Raw genomic sequence first — 21,204 nt, 5'->3', positions numbered from 1 at the left:
GTCCAGACCATCCTAACAAAACCAGCCTTGAACAAGGAAACCTCCTTCTAATGAATGGAAAGGGTGGCATTAGAATCAACACATTCTTATTTTAGTGTTTGGAGACAAAGTTTTGCTTTGTAGCTTTGAGGCTAGTGTTGCACTCATGACAATCATCCAGTTTCACCCTTCTGAGGGATTACAGCCACCACATCTGGCTTGAATTACTGTAGGTTACAGACGAGCACCCAGAAAAGACTTAGGATTTCTCTGGCTAGTATTTCCGTGGCATTCTTTGCAAAGTTAAGAAAATACTTGTGAACTCTCTGTGTCAACAGGTTGGGATGGGGACCTCTGCAAGTGGTACAGGTATCCACACAAAAAAACTCAATAAAAGCTCCGGAAGTAAGAGTTGCAGGGATGATACAGGAAGGAAGGCCCTTGAGAACTAGGAAAAACTCCCAAGGAGACAGAGGGCTTGTGCTGAAACCTAATTGTGTGCTACTGGTGGAGGCTTGGCTGAATTCAAGGAGAAACAAGAAAATCTTCCCGTGGCCTTCTAACTAGCATTCCCAAGGCGCACCAGGAGCAGTTTCTTCCAATCCTTCTGGGGAAAAATCGTTGTGAGCGTCCAACAAGTTTTTGAGGCTGGCGGGTCAGTTGCTGGCCACCATCCGCGGCTCCCAGGGGAAAAGGGAAGAGCTCAGAGGAGCGGCGGGGCGTGCCCGGGCCTGGGGGCGTGCTTAGGGCGTGGCCTCAGGATGTCCAATCCCCTTCGCTCCCCGCTCCACCAACTGTGCGCCGCTGTGGGCGGTCCCTGTCACAGCGACCGTTCCTGGGTGCGATTTTTTTTTCCTTTTTTTTTTTCCTTTTCCCCCCACCCCCCCCCAACTTTGCTTTTTTTGTGAATGAAAAAAGGAGGTCGTGAGCGGTCCCTGGGACTGCGGCGCTCGGCGTCTTAAGGCTGCGCGCGTGCGGCGGCCTCGCCCGGCGCCTCGCTCTCCTGCGCGCCGCCCGTAACCTCCGCAGCGCAGCCGGGCGGCGGCGCGGCCCAGCGGCCGGAGGTCCGAGCGGCGGCGCGCAGTCCGGCTCCACGAGCCTCCATGACATTGGGCGCCCGGGGCGCGCGGAGATGCTGATCCGGAAGAGGCAGTGGCTGCAGTGCAGCGCGCGAGGCTGCTCACGCGCCGCGGTCCGGCCTGGGCTCCTGTGCCAGAGTTTCTGATCGCACCCGAACCGGGACCCCAGGAGGCTGGATCCCCAGCACAGAGCAGCTGCGTCGGCGGCGCCCCAACTTGCACGCGAGGAGTGACCCCAGACATCTCACTAAAATGAGCGTGCTTAGCAGGAAGAGATGTGTTCCCTACACTAGAAATTACCCCGTCACATGTAGTGGTGTAAGTACATGATTGATTTCTGTTATGGCCGGGTTGCAAGCAGCCTCTGCAAACGCGCCGCCTCGCCTTGGCTCAGCCTTCAGCGCCCTCCCCTCTCCTGCCTGTGCCCCTCCTGCCTTCCCCCGGGCACCACTCTTCCCTTGGGCTCTTGCTGAGGCTCCTTGGTTCAGAGGAGAGAGAAACTAACCTTTCTTGGGTGTTTTTAGGGAAAAGTATATATGTCTTGCATTGGCGTGGCGTGCCCCTCCCCCTTCTCTATTTCATTTAAAAAAATTGTATGTGCTGGGCAGCATGTCAGGTGGAAAAATAAGAGATTAGGAGTGGTAGAGGTGTACATTTTTTCATGATTTCATTTTTTTTTTTAAGCCAGTGCAATTGGGGTGTTTGCTGACGGTTGTGGAGATGTTTCTTTGAAGTCAACTCCACTGTGGTCTGTCCAGCTGAGTTTTGGCAAACTACTGGTGGAAATATTGAGCTTTGTTTGTTAATGTTCGAGTATCCTAGGATTGAAAAGGTTTATCCTGTATTTAGGCTTTTGTTTTTGTTAACCTGATCATTCAAGATCCCTTTGGGCCTTGCTTTACGTTTTCTGCGTGGGGAGGATCCACCCCTCCACCTTCGCCCATATTACAATGTCAGCTTCCCCAGTGGGAGCTCCTTTAATTCCGAATCCAGCCTTCCTTTGCTCCTCTCCTCCAGATTCTTCTTTTCTATCCATCTTCCTTAATTTTTACTTTCATTTTCCCGATTTTCCTTCCTTTCACGGTTTTTTTTTTTTTTTGTAAGATGCAGGATGTGGGATATTGGTTGCTAGGAGACAAGCCAGGCTCCCAGGGAGATTGTCGTTTCCTTGACAACCAGACTAGGGCAGCCACAGATGAACAAGCCTCCTATCAGCTGTGGGAGGGAAAGGGGGGCTTTTGAGCTCTGCAAAGAGTGTGTGTAGGAGTGCGGGGGTGGGAATGGGAGCCCTTGAGGTTTGTGGATAATCTGAGCACACCTTCGGATCTGTCCTGGACAGAGTACAAAGAACTGGGAAAGCGGTTGTGCAGAAGGCTGTTTGTGAAGAGGGGAGTGGTGATTTGGGGACAAGAGTTGAGCGAGGAAATACCAGTGACTTTGGGGTTGTCAAGGAGTGGAGTGAACTGGAGGTTGTGATAGCCAGGGCAGGGTGGAGGTTGGTCAGGAGTCTCTGAAGGAATGGGATTGAGACAGTTGTGAACAAAGAGTCTTGAGTCACTGGAGAAAAGAGTGCCAGAGGGGCAGTGGGGCAGTTCACTGAGTGGTTTGTATCATCGTGCATCAGCAGCAATCCAGACAGTAGTAATATTCTAGAGCAGAGATTATATTAATGTTGGCATGCTGTCTCCATGACAGGATCCTTGTTTAATAAGATAGGCCTGATTAGACAAAAGTTCTCCTGGCTTAATTGGGCCAGCTTGTATCTTAAAGAGAGATATAATTACACATGATATGCAATCTAGCATTATATAATACAATATTACATAAGAAGACAAATACCTCCTTTCACCCAGGCTCTTCTTGGCATGAATTTACCAAAACTCAAAAAAAATTTTCCAACACCGTCATACCCATTTTCTGGAGGTAGAGACTGATCTCCACAAAAAGTGAGGAGGTTTGCCTCTTTCTAGATAGGACAATGAAGCTTGCTGTTGCAACGGGGATGATGATGACCAAAAAAGGGGAGAGCCAGTTGGTGAATATGTAAGAGAAGTGTGAAGGGGCAGCCAGAGAGGGATGGGCTGGAGTGTTCAGGCTAGATAGCAATTTAGGCAGGCTGCTTCCTAAACCCATGGCTAGTGTTTTATCACTCTCCTACCTGTTGGCTTGCTGTCCCCTCCTGAACTCTGGTAGCAAAATCAAAAAAGTGTGTGTGTGTGTGTGTGTGTGTGTGTGTGTGTGTGTGTGTTATGTCATAAAACAGCTGAACTTGGGCATGCCCTGATTGAAGATCCCAGACCTCTGCTCTGTGCATCCCTCTCCCATTTGATTCCAGACCTACATGCTGGAAGTAAGTTCTGTTGCCCTCTGGGTTTCTGTCTTCATAGGTAAGATTCTCTCTCTCTCTGTCTCTGTCTCTGTCTCTCTCTCTCTCTCTCTCTCTCTCTCTCTCTCTCTCTCTCTCTTTTGTTATCCATCCCATAAAGCAGAAACCACACCTACTTGTCTCTTCCTGGTGCCCACACCTCCCTCAGCTGTCTAACTTGAGACTAGGAACTGTCAAGGAAGAATTTATGTTCCCAGTTCAGTAGTAAGGAGAGGAAGCTATAACAGTTGCCTGGTGGACAGGACCAGGAGGGAGAAGGAATGATGCAGGTAGTTGCCATACAGACTGGGTCAGAACTTGGTGGTGACCCCTTGGAGTGGAAGGGTCCAGATCCTGTAAAATTCCAAGGAGGAGTCATTGAATCCTTGTCTCATTGAAAAGTCCTTGCTGCACTTTTTGCTTAGGTTGCTGAGCTGCATTCACTTGCACAAATCCCAGTTGCCATGTTACTTGAGTATTTCAGTTCTGCATTCCTGCATGCTAGCATCTAGTTACAGCCTGCCAGGGACAGAGCTCCTTTGCTGCCGCTGGTGCCTTGGCTCTGGACTTGATGGCTCAGCAGTAAAGTGCCGGGGCAGCCTCCAGGACTCCTCTGTGCTCAGCCTTCCTGTACCTAGGAAGGCTTCTCCAGGTGGTTCTAGCCCAGAGACGTCTTGCTGTACACAGGAATGAGCAGGGGCGAACTGATAGCCCTAAGCGCACCTACCCTGCCCCTCCTCCCTTCCCATCCTGTTTACCCCTTCTAGAAGGATGGATGCCAATGGAGAGACTGTCCTCAATGTCTCCTCAAACTGAGGGCCTCAGCTTTTTAACCACTGATACGACACTTTAACTACGGAAGTGCCTCTATCTGTTCATCTGATCAGTTACTCTCTGGGATGGACATACTACTTCTCTGCCTGTTACCAAAGGAAACTGAGGCAGAAATTTAGGCTAATCTTGACTCTCAACTTCCTCCAGCACCCAGTTCCCCACACAGTTTGTCTAGCTTCTCCTCAGATAGCCAGAGAAGTGGAACTCCATTCTAAGCCCCTTCCTCTGTAGGAGTTGGAAGGAGGTAGACCTTACTCTTGAGAGCTGGTTGTGGGATACTGCAGGTAGCCCAGATAGGGGATGGGAAGACCCATGGACCACAGAGTGTATTGTTCTGGGCTAGGACTCCCTCTATCCCTATCTGAACATAAGTCTTCAGCTGAGCAGACAGGTGGGCAACGCGACAGAAACAGAATAAGGAGGGGAGGCTTGTGGATTCTGCAGCTACATAGAAGGCCCCCTACTCAGAGAGGCTGCCAGAAAAACCTCTCCTAGCCCATAAAAGAGGATCGGGTAGGAGGATGGAGGTGAGTAGGCTGAGTTTTGGAAATTTACCATATGAAAGGGCCAGGGGAGAGCTGCTGCCCAGCCCTGACATGTCCATTAAATTTTAAAGTGACTCTGCATTGGAGCATGCTGGGAAGGGGTGGGGACCTGGCCCCAAGTCTGCTTCTCTCAGCTGTTTGTTCTGCTGCTGCTACAGCCCCAGGGAAGAGGAGGAGAGAAGAGGATGAGAGAGCTACCAGGCAGATTCCCTGTCTCTGGGGGAGTGGGGATGGGGCCAGGCACAGGGCAGATTCTGCCTTGGGATCTCTCACAGACTGCCTTCATCCAGAAGCCCAGCTGCAGGATGGTGGGGGACCAGAGGGAGAGAAGAGATCCATCTGGTGGCATTGTACTACTCGGCCTGAATGAGCTCCTGTCTCCTATAGCCCCTGCAAAGCTACTTCCCTGAATATTGCCCACTCTCTCTTCTCATCAGCGCTAATGCTTGACAAGGCCACAGACCCAGTGGAGGAGGGCTGCTTACATTGACCCTGGTCCTCAGGTATAGTATGCCAAACTGTCCTGATACCACCTTTACTGCCCCTCAGGTCCCAATTAATGGATTCTGACATGGATTATGAAAGGCCAAACGTAGAGACCATCAAGTGCGTGGTGGTGGGGGACAACGCCGTGGGCAAAACCAGGCTCATCTGTGCCCGGGCCTGCAATGCCACCCTCACCCAGTACCAGCTTCTTGCCACCCATGTGCCCACAGTGTGGGCCATTGACCAGTATCGAGTATGCCAGGAGGTAAGACCACAAAGGCCACTGGGTTGGGTGTCCATGCTATGTATCTTGAACTGTAGCTTGGTGTCTCCACAGCTCATGAGAGCCCCCTAGGGGTGGGGCAGAGGTGGATGAAGTAGAAGGAGCCCCTTGAGAGAGATCTGAAGGAAGTCCACCCCCAGGTGGACAAATCTTTGGCCATTTGTGTTTTCAGTGGTGTCCTGGTTAGGGTTTCTACTGCTGTGATGAAACACCATGACCAAAAGCAAATTAGGGAGGAAAGAGTTTATTTAGCTTACACTTCCATACCTTAAGGAAATCAGGACACAAACTCAAGGAACCTGGAGGCAGGAGCTGATGCAGAGGCCATGGAAGAGAGCTGCTTACTGGCTTGATTCCCCTGGCTTGCTCTGCCTGCTTTCTTATAGAACCCATGACCACCAGCCCAGGATTGGCACCCCCACAATGGGCTGGGCCCTCCCCCATCAATCACTAAGAAAATGATCTCCTGTTGCTGGATATTATAGAAGAATTTTCTCAATTGAGGTTCCCTCCTTTCAGATGACTAGCTTATATCAAGTTGACATAAAACTAGCCAGCACAAATTCCTAGCGGGGGGCTAGGAATCTAGCTTTGGCTGGGTATCATAGCCCAAAGTAATAACATTTCCTTCTCCAACAGTTAGTGTGCTCTCTTGAGGTCTCTTATGGAGACTACCCTCATTATTGAGTCTCCAGAGATTTCAGGTGGACTTCAAGCTGTGTGAGACACATGTGCCAGCCCTGTCCTCGTCATCAGGGTTGAGCTGGCATCTGCCCCTATGAACCATTGGCCTGTCTTCCCCGTGCTCAGGTGCTCGAACGCTCCCGAGATGTGGTAGATGATGTCAGCGTCTCCCTGCGCCTCTGGGACACCTTTGGCGACCACCACAAAGACCGGCGATTTGCTTATGGAAGGTAAGGAGTCATGCAGGAGAGTTTTCACTCCGTTCTAAGGAACTGAATAACTCTGCAGTAGAAACTGTGAGAAAAGAGTGGAGGAGATATGGCGGTGAGTTTTCCCTGGGACTGGAGGCATCGTGGGCTTGGAGGCCCGTTTTGAGTTCCAGCTCTGCAACCTCCTGGCTCTGAGCATTTCTGGAATGACTTTTCTCACTGTGAGATGGTGAACACTTCTTTCTTCCCTTTTTTTTTTTTCTTTCAATGCTGGCCATTGAACCTAGAGCCTCATGCATCATAGGCAAGTGCTCTACCACTGAGCTACATATATCTCTAGTCCTTTGTAAAGCAAAACAAACAAGCAAAGAACTTTATTTTGAGACAAGGTCTTCTTCGGTTGCCCAGATTGGCCTTGAACTAACTGTTGCCCAGGCAACTTTGAACTGGAAGTGTTCTGCCTCAGCCTCCCAAATATTTGGCCTATACCACCATGCCTGGCAAAATAATAATATTTGTGTGTGTGTGTGTGTGTAGATGTGTATATTGGCATACACATGTTCATGTGTGTGCAAATTGGCAGGAAGGGAGTCTTGCACTTGTATGTAACTGTGGAGGCTAGAGGACATCAGGATGTCTTCTTCTATTTTAGTTTTTTTAAGACAGGGCCTCCCTCCACCGCAGACAGGGTTTCTCTGTGTAACAGCCTTGACTATCCTGGAACTTGCATTGTAGACCAGACTGGCCTTGGACTCACAGAGATACACCTGTTCTGCCTTCCAAGTGCTGGGATTAAAGGCATAGGCCACCACACCTGGCAAGACAGAGCTTTTTACTGAATCCAGAGCACACCGTTTTTTGCTAGTCTTGCTGGCTAGAGAGCCCAGGGATGCCTACCCCCCTATCTCTATGCTGGAGATACAAATGCTTACAGCAATGCTTGACTTTTTATGTGTATGTATGAGTACTAAGGATCTGAACTTACATCCTCATGCTTGCATAGAAATCATTTACCCTCTTAGCCATATCCTCAGACTCCAAATGATAATTTTTAACTCATAAGATAGCTATGAGGCCAAATGAATTTTTGTGCTTTAAAATGCCTACATAAATTACAGTCACAATTAATTTATATTGTGTGGAAGATGGTGAAAATAGGTCCATAAGATGGGGTAGGCTGTAGCTGAGGGCACAGGACCAGGCAGACATGTTTTTCTCTTTCAGGGTCAGGTAACCCCCACCAACTTTCCCTGCCTGTAACTTTTCTCTCTCTCCCCCCAGATCTGATGTGGTGGTTCTGTGTTTCTCCATTGCCAACCCCAATTCCCTCCACCATGTCAAGACCATGTGGTACCCAGAAATCAAGCATTTCTGCCCCCGAGCTCCTGTCATTCTGGTGGGCTGCCAGCTGGACCTGCGCTATGCTGACCTGGAAGCCGTTAACAGGGCCAGGAGACCCTTGGCTAGGTAGGGGTGCAGGTACTCAGGGAGAGGGAAGAGGCATGGGGGCAGGGCATCTCTATGCCTCCCTGCTCACCCCTAAAGGAGTCCCACTGACCCTTACATCTCTCCAACCATTTGGAGCAAATTCACATCAGGTCAATAACAAGCATGCTCATTCATTCACTCATTCATTCATTCATTCATCCTTCGGTGTCATTGCGTACCACTTTGGGAACAATGCTGTGCTATGTTCTGAAAAGAAAGGCATAAGGAAAAGACATGCGTGAGAATATTTGTATGAAAGGGCCTTATATTTCTGTGATGCTAATATAGTTGGCTCTTCATATAGTGGTCCCACATCTGTGGGTTCAGCCAACGTGAATGGGAATGTCCAGACTCCCCTTGCCCTTGTCATTATTCCCTAAATGAAGCATGATAGCAACCAAAGCAGTAGTTCTCAACCTTCCCAATGTTGCGACACCTCATTTCAGTTCCTCATGCTATTTTTGTTGCTGCTTCATAACTGAATTTTTGCTACTGTTATGAATCATAATGTAAATAGCTGTGTTTTCTGATGGTCTTAGGTGATCCTTGTGAAAGGCTCATTTGACCCCCCAATGGGTTGTGACCTACAGGTTGAGAAACACTGAACTGTAGCATAGCACTTATATTGCATAAATAATCTAGAAGAGATTTAAAAGAAATAGTACGGATATACACAGGTTATGTAACTATAAGGACATTTTATATGAGGGACTTGGTTTTCCATAGATTTGAAATCTGAGGGGGATCTTGGGACTGATCCCCTTCAGATACCAAGGGACATCTGTGAGTAAATTAAAGGGCAGATGCTGAGTAGACCCTCCAGCCTGTGACAGAATGGCCAGGCTCACTCCACCACCAACACAAGTTTGTTTTCCCTTCTCGCACGCCCCCAGGCCCATTAAGCCTAATGAGATCCTCCCTCCAGAGAAGGGTCGGGAAGTGGCCAAGGAGCTGGGGATCCCTTACTACGAGACCAGTGTGGTGGCCCAGTTTGGTATCAAGGACGTCTTTGACAATGCCATCCGGGCTGCACTCATCTCCCGCCGTCACCTGCAGTTCTGGAAATCTCATCTGCGCAATGTGCAGCGGCCTCTACTGCAAGCACCCTTCCTGCCCCCGAAGCCACCACCCCCCATCATCGTGGTGCCCGACCCCCCCTCCAGCAGCGAGGAGTGCCCCGCCCACCTCCTGGAAGACCCGCTCTGTGCGGATGTCATCCTGGTGCTGCAGGAGCGCGTGCGCATCTTTGCCCACAAGATCTACCTCTCCACCTCCTCCTCCAAATTCTATGACTTGTTCCTCATGGACCTGAGTGAGGAGGAGTTGGGGGGCCCCTCAGGGCCAGGGGGCCCCCGCCCAGAGGACCACCGGAGCCACCCTGAGCAACACCACCATCATCACCATCACCACCATGGGCGGGACTTCCTGCTTCGGGCAGCCAGCTTTGATGTGTGTGAGAGTGTGGACGAGGCTGGGGGCTCTGGTCCTGCTGGCCTCCGGGCTTCAACTAGTGATGGCATCTTAAGGGGTAATGGAACAGGGTACCTGCCAGGCAGGGGGCGTGTGCTTTCTTCCTGGAGCCGAGCTTTTGTGAGTATCCAGGAAGAGATGGCAGAGGATCCTCTGACCTTCAAATCCCGGCTGATGGTGGTGGTGAAGATGGATAACTCCATTCAGCCGGGGCCCTTCCGGGCTGTTCTCAAGTACCTGTACACAGGGGAGCTGGGTGAAAATGAGCGGGACCTCATGCATATCGCCCACATTGCCGAGCTGCTAGAGGTCTTTGATCTACGTATGATGGTAGCCAACATTCTCAACAACGAGGCCTTCATGAATCAGGAGATCACCAAGGCCTTCCATGTTCGCCGGACCAACCGGGTGAAGGAGTGCTTGGCAAAGGGCACCTTCTCAGGTATGGGGCATGCTTAGAAGATAAGGGGTTCTTTCGAGGAAACTTTCTGAGGGGCCCGTTAGTATTGGGAGTTGTCTTCAGCTCCCAGTGCCCTGGAAATACGATTGTCCTCCTGCTCAAGCCAGTAGCTTGATTGTCTATGGCCTATTACACATATCGCATGGCTCCAGAAGTCAGTTGGGTAGTCAGGACCCAGTGACTGCCCTTGGGGCTGATTTCTCCGGCATACCCACTGTGTCCTTACATGATGCCTCTTCTCCTCCTGGACAGATGTGACCTTCATCCTGGATGATGGGACCATCAGCGCCCATAAACCCCTACTGATTTCCAGCTGTGACTGGATGGCTGCCATGTTTGGGGGACCATTTGTGGAGAGTTCTACTAGGGAGGTGAGGCTGGAGATGAGAAGGGAGAGGATGGGAGAAACATTTACATCTTTGAATTTGAGACAGCATCATTAATGGTACTTTCCTCAGCATAGGTCATGTTCTAAGTACATTGATGGTCTCAAAACAAGTTTATGAGATGCTTCAAATAGCCAAGAGTTTTTCCGTATTCCAGGAGAGGGAATAACACTATCTTAGTAGTTTGGAAAACTCTTCCATATGTATCTCATTTAATTTACCCAGATATACATATAGCAAGCCAATCCTGTTCTATGCAGGAAAGGGATGCCCTGGGAAGTTATGCAACTTGTACAAAGTTATGCAACTAGAAAAAAGAGGGTAGGTCTAGAACTCAGGATTGACAGGTCTTTGGTTCCTTAATTAAACTCTGCTGCTTTCCTGAGACACACAGAACCACTAGAAAAGCCTGTGATCCAAGCTGAAGTCAGCAGTGTCTTCGAAGAAAGGCTTTATTTTTACTGAGCTATGGGGAGACCAATACATCAGGAGATAATGGCATTGAAAAGGGGTTTGATATAGATCTCAAGGAGTGGGAATGTACCCTGTGGGGCCACACAAGGAAAATGAACAGTCAGCCAGGAAGTGGAGGTGGGGGTATCCTGGTTGTCTGATACCTGGCTCTGGAGCGATTGGAGCAGGAAATGGTAGACGGTGGTGTGAGTGTAGCCGAGGGGCCCCACTTGCAGGTAGCTCCTTTGCTAGCTCTAGGAACTGGCTGGCTAGTCTGGAAACGACCAACCAGGCTCTAGGTGTCAGAGCATCAAATACAGAGTATAAAGGTATTTATGAATATAGACCCCTTTCTCTCTGGTCAGTGCCCATCTTCTCATTTGCCACCCTCTCAGGAACCAACTCAGCCTAGAGTTGGAAGAGGTTTGTTGACCAGTCCTTAGAAATGTTCTCCTGGGTCTGTTCCCTCTTTTCCATTCTCTCAGACAAGCAGAGCAGTACAGGCACAGCCCTTATTGTTTTCCATCATCTCTGTCTCCTGGACCGTCAGCTGCCCATCACTCTATCTTACAGTTAGTTCACAGGATTCTACTTTGTACAGATGTATACAATTCAAAGTATCCCCATGTGGTTTTCCCAGCCAGTTGTAATTTCATTGGAGAGCAGGGACATGGTCTTTGACTCCTGCCTGACTGTCCCCCTGCCCAGTTCCCAACCAGATCCTTGACTGAAAACCTGAACTAAGAGCAACCAGCGATTACGTTGGGTGAATTAGAATATGAGCTTCCTAAGGTTTCTGGAAAGGAAGTGCGTAGGGAAAGAGCAGCAGAGTGGTGAAGAGCTGACCTGGTCTCTGAAGTGGGAGCAGGAGTTGAACATACAGGATATGGGGCCAGGAGTTTTTGAAGCCCCAGGGGCCTGTGTGCCCTGGGCATTTCTCAGCACCATAGACACATTTTAAATCGCCACCCAATTCCCAGCAAGTCCAGAGAGACTCGCATCCGATGAGAAAGCAGTTTTTGTTTCCCTGCTGCTCTGAAGAGATCCCAGAGGCCCCAAGCAGCAGCACTGAGCAGCCAGCTGGTTCCCTTTGCTCATTCCGTAGCCCACTTTAGCTGTTTCCTGCAGGCACCGGGGGCTCATGGGAGTAGCTGACCCAAATGGCCCCTTCGAGCATCCTCCTGCTAGAGTGGCTTCAAGAAGATGCCAAGAATCTAGGTCCCTTTAGAAGACACCAGAGCCCCACTCACTAATGCTGTCATGTCACCGAGGCTAGGTGCCAAGGTTATGGGGGTTCCCTAAGAGGATTCAGGAACAACCCAGGAGGCTAGTTGGCTGGAGGCGACCAACCTACCAAGTTAGGTCTTCACCTGCCAGGACTGAGTTATTCTGGGCCACCCTAGACATCATGCCACCTGCTTGCTTCTTCCCACCCTAGGTGGTGTTTCCGTACACAAGCAAGAGCTGCATGAGGGCTGTGCTGGAGTACCTCTACACGGGCATGTTCACCTCCAGCCCAGACCTGGATGATATGAAGCTCATAGTCCTAGCCAACCGACTCTGCCTACCGCACTTGGTCGCTCTCACAGGTAACTAACTAACTGTAGCATACCTGGACCTCCCTGGGGCAAGGTCATGGAGACCCCAGGGAGTGATTATGTATCTTTTGTTACCTCTCTGTTACTGGGGACAGACTGGAATGCCAAGGGAAAAAGTGCTGTTAGAATTCAGTCTGCTGGGGGCTGGAGGGATGGCTCAGTGGTTAAGAGCACTGATCATGGGTTCAATACCCACATGGCACCTCACAACTGTCTGTAACTCCATTTCCAGGGGATCCAACACCCTCACAAAGACATACATGGAGGCAAAACACAATGCTCATTTAAAAAAAAAAAAGAATTCGATCTGCTGATATGTGTAGATTTTTCCTGAGGACATAGTTGTGCAGTGGTGATAGGGTCACCTTGGAGGTCTCGTGACATCACAAAATGGTCTCTACAGGTGGTAACACTTTGACCTTCACTCAGGCAAGGTCAAGAAGTCACAAGGAATAGAACATATTTCTGCTTCTGCCATATGTTTCTTCTCCTGGTCAGCTTCCTGTTCTTTTCTTCTTCCTATCCTTCCTTGTCCTTGATGTCACCTTTCCTACCTCTTCCAGAAACATAAAGCAAGCATTGACTAACCCCTTATAGTTCCTTGTAAGGCTTGTGAAAGCTGGGCCTGGCACTATAGGCTGTAATCAGAGCTAACCAGAAGCAGAGTCAGAAGGAGCCTAAGTTCAAGTTTCACCTGCAGAAGTTTAATTGTTCTGGGCAGTTTAGTAAACCTTGTCTCAAAGAGATGGGGTAGCAACGGGGATATGGCTCAGTGGTGGCACTTCCCTTCTTGTGAAAGGCCTTGGGTTTAGTTCCTAGTATCACACGCACGCACGCACGCACGCGCGCGCGCGCACACACACACACACACACTGGTGGGGTTTGAGTCATATCTTAGCTTTTAAAATGAGCCAGTCCCAGAAGCCCCTCAAGGCAAAGGACGATATGGATGATTGGGAGATGCAGCAGTAGGCCCCTGGATTCTCTCAGTGGGAAGGGGATCCAAAGATGGAGATCCAGGCAGGCAGGTGGCTTCTATTAACTTTGGGGTTGGTGTTTGTGTTGCTGTTGACTTTGATCCTAGTGTTAGCGTGTGGTCAAGACAGGTCAGGAGAGGGCAGAGAGAAGAACCTTAGAACTTGAGTCAGGATTCAGGCAAGGGCCAGTGTCAAAGCGGCTGGAGCCCTGGGCAGTTAGTTAAGATTAGGGGCAGACGCTAGGGAGATAGCAGTCCTGTAATGACAGAAGAAGTACAGGGGACATGTCAGTCACAGGAAGGCAGAACTCATTGGTCAGCACAGGATATTAAGAGCCAGGCCTGTAAGGGAGTTTAGTGACCCAAGTGAGAGGTAAGAGGGACTTATGATAGGTAAAGTCTGGGGGTAGTACCCTTTGGTGCCCAAGGAAAAGGGTGTGATCTTTCCAGAGGCCACAGCATGTCTAATTCTGACATGGAGTAATTTCATTTTCAAAAAAACTCTAAAGTAATTACCTCAGGGAAAAACTAAACCCATAAAGGAGTTCTTTTCATTAGGCTAGGAATTGGAAGCAAGTCGGAGAAGCACCCTTGATTAAGCCCACATAGGTAATTTTTCCATGGCTGCCGTTTAAAATATCAAGCTGCACTGCCCTGTGGAAGGCCTTGCAGAAAGTAACATCTAATTACTCCCCCCATCCCCCCCAAAAGGATCTGAGAACGTTAGAAAATGTGCACTAAAACTTGAATATGTGCCTTGTTAAGGATCTGTGGGAGAGGCTGAGTTTCAGGTGGTTAGTGAATGTACAGAAAATGTGAGTGGCTTTATATTTTCTGAGGCTATCTGTTCACACTTGTTTGTTGATATATATATTATATTATATATATATATATATATATATATATATATATCAAATAAATGAAATGTATGCTCTGTTTAATGAATTATATAGCAAAATTCTTTTCTAATCTTGCTGGATGTCAGGAACTTGAACCTCCCTGACCACACCAAAAGTTTACACACACACACACACACACACACACACACACACACACACACAGGCACACACCATTACAGTCACTCTCTTTTCCCTAGAGGAAACCACACCGCCCATTACTCTTTCTTATAGTAATTCTTACAGACTCACTTCCTTACAGTCTATAGTTTTATCATCCAAGCATGCTTCCTTTAAACGTAGCTTGATTTTATTTTTGTGTGTTACTTTTTGAATTTCATTTAATCAGTGAGTTCCTGCCCATTAAAAAAAAAGAATCTTCCTAAAGTTATTTGTTGAAAAACAAATTGTCATAATTTGCTTTCTGCTGCTGTGATTTTTTTTTAAAAAAATTACCAAAACCAACTTTGGGAAGGAAAGTGTTTATTTAGCTTACAAGTTTATTTAGCTTACAAGTCCATCATCAAGGGAAGCCATGGCAGGATCTGAAGTGGAGACCAAGAAGCAATTTACTGGCTTGCTGTCCATGACTCACTCAGCTTGCTCTCTGATACAACCAGGACCACCTGCCTAGGGTTGGTTATGCCCACAGTGGGCTGGGCCCCCCCACATCAATCAGTAATGGAGAAAATGCCCCCACTGACATGCCCCCAGGCCAATCTCATGGAGGCAATTTCTGGATCCAGATTCTCTTGTTGTGGAATATTTCTTTAACTATGCAAAGGTGTGCTACATTTGTTTAATTATGTAAAGGTGTGTTGCTCTTTCACCTTACCTGCCTATAATATTAAGTCTCCATGTCAAGATTTGGGAGCTGGTTGGTGGCCCAAAAGAAAGCCTGCTACATTCTTTATTCCCAGGTTGACTTTAGTTTGTGTCAATCTGACAAAAAGTAGCCAGCCTACTCCAACTCTGGTCTTTTTAAAATACATTTATTTATTGTGTGTATGTGTGGTGGTCTGAGGAGAACTTTTGGGAGTTGGTTCTTTATTCTGTGTGCTTTGGGGACCAAACTCAAGTGGTCAGTTTTGGCAGCAAGTGTCTTTACCTCCTGAGCCGTCTCACAAGCCCTATACTGTTTGGGTCTTGTAGTTTTCTGTGATCTAGATTTTTTACTGACTGAATTACCTTCTCTCTCTCTCTCTGTTTTTTTTTTTTTTTTTTTTTGAGATGGGGTCCTCTGAAGGCTAAACTTGCTTCATACTCTGATCCTCCACCTCGTGAATGCTGGGATTATCGTTGTGCACCACCCCACCTAGTTTATGTGGTGCTGGGATGGAAGCCAGGGCTCCATGCAGGATAGATGAGTACGCTACCAGCTGAGCTAGAACCCCAGTCCATTATTCCACTTTCATGGTGTAGTTAATATAATTCTCTCCCCATCATATTTCTTGTAAACTGGCATTCAATTTAGGATCTAGATCCTGGTGCGCTTAAAAAAACAAACAAAACCAACTGTCTTATAGGTTATTTCTCTTTGTCTCATCAAGAGACAAAGATTGCCTGGTTTTCTTTTTTTGTGGTTTTAGTAGCTATTATCACTGCCTAGAACTACCAACTAATTGGGTGCTGCAAAAAGATGCTCAGCCATTCCTTCTCCTACCAAGTGATACACAGCCATCACTTATTGTTTGGTTACCCAGGAATCAAGTTTCTGTAGGAAAGATAGTAATACTTGGTCCATTCCTTCGATGTATAAGTTTTTGAGATGCAGCTCTTTCCTCCCACTTTTGAGAGTGACCAATTTGTGAGTGTGTGTGTGTGTGTGTGTGTGTGTGTGTGTGTGTGTGTGTGTATTTTTAAAGCACTATCATGAACAAATTTGGTTGGTTTCATTTAATTGTATTTATTCTTTTGTTTGTTTGTTGTTTTTAAGACAGGGTCTTATAAAGCCCAGGCTGGCCTTGAAGTTGCTATGTGGCTTAAGCTGGCTTTGAACTCCTGATCCTCCTGCCTCACCCTCCAGAGTGCTAGCACTGTAGGTACACACCATCACAACCAACACATTTATTCTTACTGAAGTTCAAATACTATACATTTAACAGTAGCAGTCTCTTCATGTTTACTCTAGTCCTTGGCTTCTGTGCTGTATGCAGTGAAAAGATGTCTTAACTCCACTTTGTACCTTTCTGTCTCAGTCCTGGACTTAGCATTTCTCCAGAACACCCTGGTTTCTTTGTGGTGATAAACCCAAAACCCTGGATATGCTTGAAGTCCTGGTTTCTTTCTTTCTTCCTTTTTTCGAGACAGTTTCTCTGTGTTGCTTTGGAGGCTGTCCTGGAACTAGCTCTTATAGACCAGGCTGGTCTGGAACTCACAGAGATCCTCCTGTCTCTGCCTCCCAAGTGCTGGGGTTAAAGGAGTGCACCACCACCGCCCGGCTTGAAAGCCCTGGTTTCTTATAATTGACAATGGAAATACTCACTGGTCTTGTGATACTTCCTGTTTCTGGGTCTTTCCTGTGAGAGGAGCTGGAAAAAAAGAACTCATCTTTTAAGGATAAAATACCTCATGGGCTTATTCTGATACTTTTCATTAAATTCAGGACCAATTGAGTTTATTTCCTCCATATAAATATTTTAATGTAAACTGGAAGAAGAATGCATCATTTGTTAATAAAACTTAAATTAATATAAGTAAATAGGTTTAAGCCACAGTTCCAGATCAGAGTTCTCAGGCTGTTTTCCTATCAACAAACACGAGGCTTCAGGCCCCCTTCATCAGTGGCTGAGGAAGAACTGTGACTCTCTGTCATATCAGATTATATGGTGGGACATATGTAGTTTGAAAAGACCTCTTAGTAGGCTTAGCATCTCTCTCATTTCCTATCCCTACCCTCCTGAGGTCTTACCCTCGTGCCTGTTTCCCTCCAATAAGAACAAACTTAAAGTCTCCCTTGGACTTTCTGACCTGTTGGGACTTATCCTTGGCCCGATCAGTTTGAACCCTCCCTGCGGCAGACCCCTGATGTGGTACTGCGGGTCCATTTCCATGTTTCTCCGGCTGACTGTTGGCTGTTTGTGTGTGTCACAGAGCAGTACACAGTGACGGGGCTGATGGAAGCAACCCAGATGATGGTGGACATCGATGGGGATGTCCTTGTGTTCCTGGAATTGGCACAGGTATCAGGGTTGGGGAAGAGATTGGCAAAACTTGACCCTAGGCTCCGTCTGCCCATAGGCAGAGTAAAGGGTTCTATGGGGTGATGGTTGGGATGGTGTACAGCCTTGGCTTGCCAGCTGGGTGGAGTTTATATCATCTTATATACCAGGAAGCAGCGAGAGAACTTTTGGATATCCGCAAAGAGAGCTGGCAATGAGAAGGAGGGGCTGAGACCGTAGGTCATCAAAGGGAACTGCAGAATGGGGCTGGGGGTACTGAGGACTCCCTCTCGGAACTTAACTGCCTGCCTCCTTATTGGCAAACAAAGGAGTCACAGTGCCAGGAATTTGGTCTTTGAGTGTGGATGGTGCCGGGTTTTCTAAACTTGGTTGCCCATTTCTCAGTGCAGACTGTTTTGTCTGCAGATGGAAGAAGGGAACCAACCCAGTGGGATAAGAGCTAAGAAGGGCAGATGCCAGAGGGAGGGCACGGGGGACATGAATATCGGCAGCACAGATGCTGGTGGCGATTGAGGGGTTGGTAATGGGGAGACTGCTGAGCATCTGCAGGCACTGCCCAGTGCTGCTGCTCCATAGGCCACTGTGCAGAGTCCCTGCGCCAACGGGAATGTGTTTCTGTACCATCCACAGTTCCATTGTGCGTATCAGTTGGCCGACTGGTGTCTCCACCACATCTGCACCAACTACAACAACGTGTGCCGCAAGTTCCCCCGAGACATGAAGGCCATGTCCCCAGGTGAGTCTCTGTGCCAGCCCCAGCAGCTTGTGCAGCAGGAGTTAACCTGGACCTGGGCAGGGTGAGCTTAGTGCTGACCTGGGGCCACCTCTTAACTCAGCACCGCTTACATTGTGCTCTAGAAAACCAGGAGTACTTTGAGAAGCACCGGTGGCCACCTGTCTGGTACCTGAAAGAAGAGGACCACTATCAGCGTGCGCGAAAGGAACGTGAGAAAGAGGACTATTTACACCTGCGGAGGCAGCCTAAGCGGCGGTGGCTGTTCTGGAACAGTCCCTCATCACCGTCCTCCTCAGCAGCGGGCTCGGCGTCCCCGTCCTCCTCCTCGGCTGTGGTCTGAAATGCTGCCACCGTCTTCTGATCCTGTTGCTGTTGTCCTCATTAGCCCTTGTCCTTCTGCTCTTCTTTATCATCCTATCCACTCAACAGGGCACGAGGGAACTCACCTAACCAGGGCCCTAAGGGCAGAGCCGTTCTCACCAGCCAATGTGGCTCGGGCCAGGAGGAGCCTGGCCCTGCAGATCAGAACAGGGTCCACCTACAATTTCAGGCAGGGTAGGAAACCATCTGCCCCGAGGTGGGGAGCAGGAAAGAGCTCAGAGCTCTTGATATTTTCTCTCTGGACTTGACAATAGAGTCAATGGAGGAAAGCTTCCCTGCACGTGGGCTTGTCTGTATTGGTCTCTGCTTTGGCCAGGGAGGCAGCTTCCTCTCCAGGAGCTGGTCATGTTTTTTTTTTTTTTTCCACCAACAGACTTGAGGGTTGCAAGTATTTTGTGAGCATTGTTCCGTGGGCTTACTCAAATCCCCGCTTGAGAAGTCAGGGTAGGAAGAAGTCTGCAGAGCCCACGTCAAGGCTTCTACACTATGAGTTGTGGCTGCTAGGGAGTAAACTGTATCCTGCTGGCATCTTTTCAGGGCTACAGGCAATGCAGACCTAGTGGTGGGTGACAGCTTTGATTCAGGGTTCAGGTTTGTGTCCCGCACTCCTCACATTTGGTCATAAATGGAGAAGGAAGGGTGGGAGCTGTGCTCAGCAATCCCATGATGCTCTAGGCCTCTTCCTCTGTCTCTGGGCTAACACTGCTTTTTATGGGGTGGGGCAAAAACAGCCCAACAAATGAAAATCAAATTCAAAAAGAAAAAAATCACCACCAAAACCACTCTATCTTTTGTCCCTCCCATGCCCCACCCCAAGAATGAAGTCCCAAAAAGAGACCCTGTAGGGTAGGGTATACATTTTCATAAAGCTGAATGGAGGCCTCTGTAATAATGTGGATATGAGGGCTAGCAGTACCAGCCACTCCAATGCCTTTCAGGAGGACTTGTACCCTCTGTATCTGAGGATGCTCTTGCCTGGAGCTTGATGGTTATAGGTTGCAAGGTTGCAGGGAAGGCTCTTACTTCCGGGCTGAAGTGGCTCTGGACTTTTTCCGTCTTGATGCAGACTAGCCTCCTCTTCCAAGGGTGACTTCACAGGATATATCCGGAGCATGTGCTTTCGGGGACAGGGTGGGTGGGGTGGGAGCTTTGGGTAAGGGTTAAATGTCAGGAAAGGACACACTGAAGAACAGGCCATACAACCCAACCTGGTACTGGTTGAGGATAAAGGGAAGGAGAAAATTTTAATCCAGAGAGGAATCTAAGTGGCTGGAGAATGAACATAATAACTTGAAACCCCCGTGTGGGACAAACACCGGGCCTCAGTTGACCCTTTCCATTTCCTAATTATGATCCATACTTCACCACCTTTTACCATATTTTAGATTTAGGAGGTGAAGTCCCATGAGGCAGTAGGAAGTGACTGATTCCCCCAGACATGGATAGGTTGCTTGGGTCTGGGATTAAAGCAAACCCAGAAACAAATGCATCTAGAGTTCTGATCCTGCCTTGTCAGAGGGAACAGCCTGTAGCAGGTCTCACATAGTACTGAACTCAACAATCTGAGCCTGGAACCGCCAAGACAGCAGCAGCTGCCCTTGGGTCAAGTCCTCCAGACTTGCTGGCTGGGGAAGTGTGTTTGGTGCTGCCCTCTGCTGGCTAGCGTGCCCTCCTGCAGCTGAGTTCTAAATGGCTCTAAGTGTGAAGAGGCGTCTGTAAGCATGGAAAAGGTGAGGACAGAGTTAGGGGTACATCTGAGAGCTATAGTAATTAGTAGAGTCCAACCCTAAAGAGCAAGGGGAATTGGGTCTCTCATTCAAGCAGCTTGGGCATCACTGGTGATGATGGACGGGCCTGTGGGAGAACGTGAAGCTTTGTGGAGTTGGTGGAAGCCCAAGGAAGACCATGCCCCAACCAGGCCAGTTCACCCCTCAGGGACCCACCCCACCCCCCAGCAGCTGTCAGAGCCAGTGTACACCAGGTACATGGGTGCTCTGGACTCCAGGGAGACAGAAGTAGGAGACACTCCGGTGTGGAGCAAGCCTGTGGCATAGAAGCCCCCACAGAAGGGGGGGAGGACAGTGACACCAGAACATGCTCCCCTGGACTATGTCACTTATGTCACTCAGTATTGTTTTAGCGGATGGGGGCACAAACAAACAACAAACCCCACACCTTTTTATATAAGGTTTCATATTTAATTTGGTCATGAATTCATAATACATTGAGTATTTTGTACCTAATGGCATGCCTTGTTTCATTTCATGTTACCAACATGTTTCCAAGGGCAGGCAAGAAAGGACATCAAATGTGAGGGTAAAACCTACACCTATTGTTGGGGCTGGGTACAGAGCCCAACAAACCCTGATGTACAATTCCAACATCTGCATACAGGTACAAGGCTTACTCTCAGAATAACAGAATAACATAACTAACACTGATCAGGAGAATACTCGGGGGTGTGGGGATGGGGGAAATATCTCCCTCCTGAAGATACACGGATGCCACAGCATCAAGACACTATAGAACACCTGGAAACAGCCATTTCCAGGTGCTGTCCTGCTGTGTGGCTAGAATCTGCTGGAGAAGGTTTTGGCAGGAGGAGGGGTGAAATAATGAGAACTTAAGGAAATTGTTGAGTGGTTTAGAGCACTTGCTCTTCCACAGGACTTGGGCTCAGTTCCAATCACCCACACAGTGGATCACAACCATCT

At 48.5% G+C, this 21,204-nt stretch overlaps 1 protein-coding gene across 2 annotated transcripts; it reads left to right on the top strand.

The window, feature by feature from the left end:
* Positions 1–859: 859 nt before the first annotated feature.
* Positions 860–20,733, top strand: Rhobtb2 (Rho related BTB domain containing 2). 2 transcript variants are annotated; one of them, XM_027390240.2, is made up of 10 exons: positions 860–1,376; positions 5,352–5,553; positions 6,382–6,485; positions 7,746–7,931; positions 8,846–9,864; positions 10,135–10,253; positions 12,160–12,310; positions 17,285–17,373; positions 18,004–18,109; positions 18,232–18,449. In XM_027390240.2, the coding sequence occupies exons 2-10, from the start codon at positions 5,362–5,364 to the stop codon at positions 18,447–18,449; spliced, it is 2,184 nt and encodes a 727-aa protein (XP_027246041.1). In that variant the 5' UTR covers positions 860–1,376; positions 5,352–5,361. The 2 variants fall into 2 exon arrangements, with proteins under 2 accessions (XP_027246041.1, XP_027246042.1); XM_027390241.1 differs by lacking the exon at positions 860–1,376 and having other exon boundaries at positions 5,362–5,553; positions 18,232–20,733.
* The last annotated feature ends 471 nt before the right edge of the window (positions 20,734–21,204 follow it).

The sequence above is a fragment of the Cricetulus griseus genome, assembly GCF_003668045.3.
Source record: "Cricetulus griseus strain 17A/GY chromosome 1 unlocalized genomic scaffold, alternate assembly CriGri-PICRH-1.0 chr1_1, whole genome shotgun sequence".
In the NCBI taxonomy this organism is placed as follows: domain Eukaryota; kingdom Metazoa; phylum Chordata; class Mammalia; order Rodentia; family Cricetidae; genus Cricetulus; species Cricetulus griseus.
This window is presented reverse-complemented; position numbering and strand designations above follow the sequence as displayed.